This window comes from Xenopus tropicalis, chromosome 5 (assembly GCF_000004195.4).
Source record: "Xenopus tropicalis strain Nigerian chromosome 5, UCB_Xtro_10.0, whole genome shotgun sequence".
Classification (NCBI taxonomy): domain Eukaryota; kingdom Metazoa; phylum Chordata; class Amphibia; order Anura; family Pipidae; genus Xenopus; species Xenopus tropicalis.
Genome location: NC_030681.2, coordinates 29,867,064 through 29,876,428, shown reverse-complemented (window position 1 = coordinate 29,876,428; position 9,365 = coordinate 29,867,064). Strand labels below are relative to the sequence as shown.

At 39.0% G+C, this 9,365-nt stretch overlaps 1 protein-coding gene across 1 annotated transcript; it reads right to left on the bottom strand.

The window, feature by feature from the left end:
* Nucleotides 1–598: 598 nt before the first annotated feature.
* Nucleotides 599–7,972, bottom strand: otor (otoraplin). The gene is made up of 4 exons (XM_002931743.5): nucleotides 7,772–7,972; nucleotides 5,851–5,990; nucleotides 4,094–4,204; nucleotides 599–1,008 (listed from the first exon to the last, which is right to left on the bottom strand). The coding sequence occupies exons 1-4, from the start codon at nucleotides 7,893–7,895 to the stop codon at nucleotides 985–987; spliced, it is 399 nt and encodes a 132-aa protein (XP_002931789.1). The 5' UTR covers nucleotides 7,896–7,972; the 3' UTR covers nucleotides 599–984.
* Nucleotides 7,973–9,365: the final 1,393 nt, after the last annotated feature.

Genomic DNA, 9,365 nt, shown 5'->3' with positions numbered 1-9,365 from the left:
GTGTGCTCCCTCAGAGATCAACTGACAGGAAATAATGCAGCTCTAACTGTAACAGGAAGTAGTGTGGGAGTAAAAGGCAGAACTTTGTTCATTTATTGGTTGATGTGACCTAACATGTATGTGTGCCCTTTGTTTGTGTGTCTTGTGAATCGTATGGTTCTTTAGTACTTAAAATAGCAATTTTCTATTTAGGAGTACCAAATAGCATATACAGGTATAGGATCCGGTATCCAGAATGCTTGGGACCAAGGGTATTCTGGATAAGGGGTCTTTCCGTAATGTGGATCTCCATACCTTAAGTCTACTAAAAAATCAATAAAACATTAATCAAACCCAATAGTTTTGCCTCCAATAAGGATTAATTATATCTTAGTTGGGATCAAGTACAAGGTACTGTTTTATTATTACAGAGAAAAAGGAAATCAGTTTTAAAATTCTAAATTATTTGATTAAAATGGAGTCTATGGGAGACGGGCTTTCCGTAATTCGGAGCTTTCTGGATATGGGGTTTCCGGATAAGGGATCCCATACCTGTACTACTAAAAAAAGTATATTTTTATGAAAATGGTTTATTTAGATGAAGCAGGGTTTTAGATATGAGCTATTTTATGTGATATATTTTTATAGAGACCTACAGTATGTTGTTCAGGGGTATAGTTTTCCTTTAAATACAAAGCTGCCAAATGCAAGCAGCACTATATGCAGGGGTAGATACAGGTCCTTGGATTCCATTTTAGAGCGCTATAATCTACATCAGGGCAAGGTGCAGATTGCAAAAAACAAAAAAATGGCCTTTTTTGCATTGTGCACCCTACCTTGCATGTACTTGTACTAAATCACCCCTACATATTTAATTTCATAAATTGGTTTCACAAAGTACCACACTCCTCTCCTATGTGGATAATCTGTTCATCTGGGTATTCACTGGAAAATGCATCAAGAGAGATTTCTTTTAAGGATCTTCACGTCCACTTGCCACTCATATCAGTCACAGTAGAAGTCAATATCCTACAAAGAGATGAAATGAATGTTAATGATAAATGACAATGTAGTTTAGTCCCATAATGTAAAATCCATTATTTCATATAAAAAAAAACAAGCAATCATTCATTGGCTGCCATAAAACATCAGGCTGATGTGCATTTGATTAATAACAATACAGCGGCCACAACAGGTATCGGTAACACGGGGGCTCTCCAGCTGTCTTAGGTAAGCACAGTTACTGCCATCAGCTTCTCCTGCTCTTTAGAAGGATGGTCTTTCCTGCAGCCTGCAAGCTATTGTTGTACTACAACTCCGATCATCAGCCAAAATGAGGAGAAACCGAGCTGTACTTCCCCAACACCTGAAGGGACAGTGACTGAATATGATTGTTTTTTCTTTTTTTTTTTTTTTTTTTTTTTTAAAGTTTGACACCGTTATATAATGATAAAAAAAGCATCCAACCCATTCTGCTGAGCTGTAGAAAACTGAAGACGAATTGTGCAATTAAACTATGAATATGACCATTTGCTCATTCAGGGATATAATGGAGCCAAACAGCAGCTGCTTTTCGTGCAGTAACACACGTGTTGTGGTCATTTTAAAGAACAAGGAAAGGTGCAAACACTGGGGAGGTGCCAAATGTTACACTACCCCCATTGAATGTAATCACTTACCTGGTACCCAGGCCGGTGCTCCTGTTAGCAGAAAATTGCACCGGCCTGAGTTACCTGCGAGCGATCCTCTTCCTTCCATCTTCTTTTTGTCGCAATCCTGGGGCTGACGCATGCACAGTAGAATGAAAAAGCCAGTGTTTGGTTAAAGTTTGGCTTTTCACTGTGGAAGCAGCGTGAAGGAAGAGGATCACTTGCTCGCAGTCACCCTGGTGCAGTTTTCTGCTAATAGGGGCACTGGCCCAGTTATCAGGTAAGTGATTACAATGACTAACTTACCTAACTTTTTGGCACCCCCCAGTGATTGTACCTTTTCTTTTCTTTTAACTCAACTAAATAACCTGATAAAGAGAACCATGCTGGTTTTTCATTAATGGGCGGACAAGGTAACCTTATATGAGAAATTACTTAAATGGCATAAATTCCTGCCCAAAAGAGCATGGCTTGGTTTCACTGTAGGCCAAAGTCATTTTTAAAATATGACCATACAGAACAGATGTGAAGAGTGAGAAAAGAACCTTTGGGGTCTGTAATAGTGCATATTAGTACATAGGGCCCTTCCATGGTGTGTTTGATGCACTTATTTTATTATTATTATTAGAATAATGCATTGAATGCATTGGGCTAGAAATATTTCTGTAAATATTTTGGGCTTCTGAACCAGCCCACAGTCACCACACCCCTTTAATAAAAATCAGTTCCTCCAAATTTGCCCAAAGTAATTCCGCTTTTCTTTCTGCCAATGCACAGTACATGCTCTGGGCTGCAGTCAGTTACTTGAGCTTTAGCACCCTAGGAGGGTGGAAGTGGGTTGAGACATCCTTAGCTACATAGAAGGGTTCCCCACAGATATACAGAGCCTTCTGTTAGAGAGGAACTATACTCTAGCATTCAACCCTAAACCCTCCAAGGGGAGCATTGTCATAAAACTACTCATTTGCTAGAGATCGACTGCAAGAGAATTACTTGATCCCTCACTTCATCTAAATAATAGATGATTGGTAGACAGACAGATAGATAGATGATAGATAGATATGTGCATATTTTAATATAAGGAGAAGACGATATCTGGAATATACCAAATCTGACTACAGGGAGGTAAACCATCACACTTGTTCTCAAATGGCTTTTTGATCTCAACTGGCAGATGGTTCAGAATTTTTAAACATATGTAAGCGCTAGGCATCCAGATTAGCTGCAAGGTTACAGCAGAAATGTATGATGCATTGAGCAGCTTTACGCAGGTTAATAGAATTCTTAAAAATGTGTCTGTAAACTGTCTTTCTTTCACCAAAAAATGAAAAATGCCAGTTGAGTCTGTATTTTGGCGATTTCTCTTTCTGAATATGGAGATTGTTTTTACACCACTCTTAACACCACATTTACTTCCTCTGCTTTTGTGAATTCCCTTAATTATGATGATGATAAAAGAAAATCTAGCTCTGAAAGTGATACAGGTCCTTTCTGCATTCTGGTATTGCAGAATTCCACTGACACTTTCTACAAAAAGAATTTTGGGCAAGCCAAAGACTGCTCTTGTAACATATTTTAGAATAAAATAGCAATGATTTTTATAGTTTAGAACTGTCAGAGATGTAATATTAGATGTGAAGAAACATAAGAATATTTATCCTATAAAGAGAGTCCTGCAGTTTATTATCCTGTGTTCTACTAGAAACATTATAGGCAGTGTGCGACTCAGGTATGATGATAAGGCATATGAGCTTCAATATTTTGGGCCAAGTACGGTACCAACACCTCATATTTTTTTATCATTTATATATTAACACAGACTCAAATGTGTGCTTGCTACAATTGTCGCTTTCTTTGTGTGCAAATAATAGCTGCACATCATTTCTATTGGCTGGTCAGCTCGGTTAGACCAAGCACTGGCCTATGGGTGCTTCTAGGTGCTGCTCAATGCTACTTCACTGGTTACAATTTAGCAGGATGCCTGATAGAAGGGAAGGGGTTACATGGCCATTTAATTTAAACATGCAGTATGGGAGATGTTCAGTGGCTGAGGGAAATCAAGGTGGAATAGGAATCAGTTGGCTTTAAAAAGTTGTATATCTATCTCAGACTACTGACAGTGCAACAAAGTCCCTCTGCTTTCCAGAGAATGCATACACCACCCTATAGAAGAGAGACTTCCAGCCCCAGAATGCATCATTTCCTAATGGGAGGGGCTGCTTAACACTGTGAGCCTAAGGAGGTTGGGGGACTGAACACAGTGAGCTCACATACAGGTCAGCAAGATTATCCCAAGGTTGAGAGTTCCACGTATAAGCAACTACAAGCATAGATGAGTAGAACCTATAATGAAGGTCAGCTTTCTATTATAATAGAAAATAAGTAATACTTATGCTACATAGTGTAACATATATTTTATACAGTATATACCTTTTCAGAACATGATAGGTATATATACCACTTACTGTTGTAGGTAATTCTTGGGTTAAATCCTGGTAGACGTGAAGCTCTGTAACTAGGCTGCTAGGGAAATAACCAACATGCCCCATCTGGTCCCGGTATTGGTCACTGTAAACCTGTCAAGAAAATTTCAAATTAAATATTAACAGGCCAACTCCCCATCGAACAAGTTCATACCTGAATGGAACTAAACAGCTGTCAGTTCTGCGCACCCACCTAACTCCTCTGAATGTTTGCTCACATGAAAAGTCAAATTAATCCTGCAAATTGGTTTGCTAACCCACCAGATGGACCGCTTGTGCTCACGGTGTCGGTGAAATCATGCGTGCAATTCCTTTATAATTCCAGATCATTTATCAGGGGCTGCTGCTGCTTTTGTTTGGAAAATGTGAATAAGCTTCAAAAAACTGTATGTTATTATTTGAAATGGCATTAATAACACCCAGTCATATTTTATAACAATAAGTAAAAACAAATCCAGTCATGTTTATCTATATAAAGCGTGATGTTTCTGTTCTATATCTTAAGGCTCTGTTGTCCAAATATAGTGCTAGATGGCTCAACAGTTGCTAGAGGGCCAGATAGTCCACTGGGGCAACATTGACTATGGTGGTATTTTCCACCTTAGCCAGAAAATCACCAGCTGGCTCAGTGCCACTATTACCAGTAAATAGCAGTAAATTTGTAAAGGTAGCAACCCTACCTATAAATCCCACCCTTCCCTCTCCACTGCATATGACCCCTAAGGGCAGTGGCAGACGAGGAGATTAGTCGCTACGATTTCTGGATGTCGCCCGAAGTTTCCTCTCAAGGTAACTTCGGGCGACTTCTGGAAATCGTAGCGATATGTATGTCATCCCACCAGCAAATTAACATTCTTGCTGGTGGGATGGCATTGCGGGGAGATTTGTCGTCCCATCTGTCACTGCAGGGTCCCTCCTCTGCTCCACCCATTTTTCTCCCATCCACCCATTTCCCACACAGCATGTCCATTTCCCAACACTGTTACTTCATCTCCCTGCCCAGTGTCGGACTGGCCCACCGGTATACCATGAAAACTCCCGGTGGGCCCAGGTGTCAGTGGGCCCTTCTGCTCACCCAACCATTTGCCTTTTATGCCTATACCATGGCCATTAACTCAATTCTATACGAGAAGAAACAGAAGAAATGGAGGATGGAAAGGATAGATAATAGTATGTAAAGTATGTAAAAAGAAGTAATTAAGAGACTAGTGAGTGAACAGAGAAAGGTAGAGTGGGCCAAAGTTTTTCGGGTGGGCGCTTGGCACCCCAGTCCGACACTGTCCCTGCCAACAGTATTGTCGCAGAAAAAAAGTGGCACAGTTTTACTATATGCTTATATGTACAGCACTGATTATATTTCCCAGTTTTTGGGGTAGCCAAGTAAATTCTAGTTCCGCTGCTTTGTTAAGGTAATAATAGCCGTCACATTTTTGGAATACACTGAAGACATTGGTGTGGTGCCAAATTGCATAGATTAAAGCGAAGCTTCTAAAACTAGACCAAAAAAGATTATCTGCATTCAGCTAGAACAGAAGATCCAGCCTACTGTTTCCCAGATCTGACACTGAATTAACACAGTATATTCATCGACACCATGAAATGGATTTTCATTAAATTATCTCTGTATCACCAATTTGGGTTTATTTCTCATGCATGAGGAAATACAGAGGTCAAATGCTGTCCAACAAAGAAACAATGTTATCTCTATAGATGAAGCCTGTTATTCAATGTGATCTTACACTTCCAGCCCAGAACTCTCCACCGTCCTCCTGCTTTATTAGCTTGGAATACACGAACACCAGATCTCCTTTTTTGATGTTAATAAATCTGCAGTCTGGAGCATTGTAATCATCTTCCGCTTTAGCAAGAGACAGCGCATCTAATGGGAAAAACATGAGGGGTCAGTGAAATGCCTAACGCTTGCAGTTTCATCCACGCGGATCATAATGAGTAGGAGGACAAATACAGTTGTGTGCCATGCTGGCATAAATTCAGCATGGATTTGTATTAAAGGAAAACTATACACCAGAATGAATACGTAATCAACAGATAAGTGGCCTGCTAAAGAATCTTACCAAACTGGAATATATATATATCAGTAAATTGCTCTTTCACATCTTTTCCCTTGAGCCACCATTTTGTTAAGGTCTGTGTGCTCCCTCGGAGATCAGCTGACAGGAAATAATGCAGCTCTAACTGTAACAGGAAGTAGTGTGGGAGTAAAAGACAGAACTTCATTAATTGGCTGATGTGACCTAAAATGTATGTGTGCCCTTGGTTTGTTTGTTTGCATTTTGAATACCAGGAAGCAGTTCTTGGTACTTAAAATGGCAGTTTTCTATTTAGGAGTACCCAATGACACATACTACAAAAAAGTACATTTTTATAAAAAATGGTTTATATAGATGAAGCAGGGTGTTACATATGAGCTGTTTATGCAATATAAGACCTAATTCGTTTGGTGGTATAGATCTCCTTTAATACCAAGAATTCCATCTACAAACTGTATTTCAATCTAACAGCCCTGGCCTCCATCAGAGTTTGGCATGGTACCCTTACTATTTGAGATACCTTTGCCCCCAAGCAAGCATTGAGACTAATGTTATCTAACAGTGCAAATCTGCTCCAGTGTAGTAACCCACAGCAACAAATCAGCAATAATCTCTCATTAATCTTCTCTTGATCTGTGGCTATATAGATGTTAACAATCTATCCATTCTACATGCAATATCCTGTCTTTTGTATCATTCTCTGTGTAGTTTTTACTTAAGGAAGAAGGAAACCTGTAATCATGATTGTGTGTAAATGATAAAACCATTTAAAATAATCCCCTGGTGCCTTTTTCTCTTCTTCCTAACCTACTTTTTTTTTTTTTTTATCTTTCTTTCCCCTTCTCTCCTCTCTATCCTTCTCTCCCTCTCTCCTTCTTCCTTCTTACTCCCTACCTATTATTTAGGTAGAGCATAAGTTACGGTTTGCTGAACATGTATAGCCTGAAACTTACATTTGTACTGTTAAAACATGTGTAATGGCTACTGATATGTTGTTTATTTTCCTTTCTTAGGAAAAAATAAAAATTGTCAAATTTAAAAAAAAAAAAAAAAAAAAAAAAAAACCATTTAAAATAAAAAAAATTACATTTAATTTAAATTCAGTTTATTAATCTAGTACAATTCATTTAAGGAACGTCCACTGGCTGCTGGTTGCTGCAATAGTAAATGTTTGAACCTCTGTTTACTAATTTAGCTTTGTAGGTCTTGGTCAAATGAAAAGGTAAGTTGATTCCAGAGGGGCTGCTGTAAGATGCCATAGACAATCAATATTTATTGAGCTGGGGGGGGGGGGCTGTTTGGGCTTCTGTGTACTTGAAATCTCAGGGCCTATTTTGAATCCCAGTCCTTGTTGGCAGCCACCAGCAGTTATTTTATTTCCCCAACAGCAGCTGCTAAACCCAAGGAAATCATAACCCCAGCTTTTATTTTACTTTTTTGAGGGACCTGCAGTTTTTCTGTGACTAAATGCACTCCCAAATGAGCCAAAGTACTATTGAATACCATTATATACTGTACTATTGAAACCAAGGACACATTGATATATTTCATGTTGGTGAATTGCATGCAATAAAAAGAGCCTCAGTAAAGAGGTATGGGGCATACTCACACACGCATTCATCATCAGCACAAAGTTTCTTCTCTGCCAACTTGTCCATGTATATCCCATTGACTTCACTGTGCAGGAATCCAAGATATACAAAGACGGCCACGACATAAACAATTTGTGCCATCTTCTTTTTTTGTATTCCAGCCTCTCTGCTGCAGCCCAGAGCTAAGCCGAGTGTCTGAGTGCAACTTTAATCACTTCTCTTTGTGCAGAAGTTGAACATCTGGATAAATGACCCCCGGCCAATTCAAACTGAGCAAAATAGCATTCCAACGTTCATTCCATGGGCTGCTGGACACAGAGGGCTTCCTGTAGAGGTGTTTACCCGGGGCTCACAAACTCTGCAAGTTCCTTCATGATTATTCATTGCATGATGGAACTTTTCACTATTTTTAGAGTATAGTAAATAATGATTTCTTTTTTTACTTAATTACCAAATCTTTCAGTGTTCCGTATTATTTTATTAGCTATCAAATAACAAATTAGCAACTTGAAACTTAATAGAAAAAGGACATGGGCTTAAAGAAACATTTGCACTCTATGCTCCACAGGGCCTCACTAAATTAGTAGAATGGGACCCACATAAAGAAAACTGGCCAACTAAATTCCAATCTGGCCAAATCCTCAACATGCTTCAATATTCCTCATTATGTCTAAAAGCACTCAAGATCTGCCCAAACCTTGCCCACTCCCCACAAGCACCACACCTTTGTGGCCCACGAATCAGACCTTCTCCTCTGCCAAACGGCCCACAACAGAACTACTTTTGGGACATATGGGAACATTTTTAGGACTCATTTCTTTCTTTCTATAGTAAATCTTAGGGGTGGGGTAGTTTCTGGAAATATGGAAATACAATAAAATGAGAGCCAATAACAGGAAAGCTTTTTCTGTTCCCTGATAGTCAGCTCCTATTCTATATAACAACGTGTTGTAAGGGTCCACTATTTGTAAGTACAAAGTAAAATAAAATCCTCCTCTGCCTTTTTTATATTCATTGTTTTATTTTTAATACAACAGATCTAAGGTTTTTATTAATTTACATTTTGACTACTAGCTTTTGAGAGCGGAGATTGGCCCATTATATCGGCAAATCATAGAACTAGATCACAAAAGTTAATTGAAAGCACCAGGGAGGGAGATTTGGTTTTCTATTAGGCATCCTCTACAGTGGAGATATATTTGTGGGAGGGGCAAAGCTAGGATTGAGGGTAACCTTATTGTTTTTCCCAAAAGAATGTGTTGGGTGAGAGAATATATTATATTAATTGCTGGGGGATTATAGGCTCATAAATCTATTATTTTGAAATGCCAAGGAAATAATTTGTATTAAACTATTACAGGGGCTGCAGAGTGAAAGTAGGTGTCCATTTCATGGGACAGGGGGGGACATTGTGCTTTGATGGTGTTGCTGGTGATAATAGAAGAAATGTACTAGCTTGCCTACCCATTACATGTGTTTGACAGAAAACATATGTCAATCTATTGCAGGACCAGATATAATAAGTGCTGTTTCAATGATACATTACAGGAGATAAAAAAAAAACACATATGGAGGGGGGACCCATTTGTCTGATCTACACCTGGCCAAGTT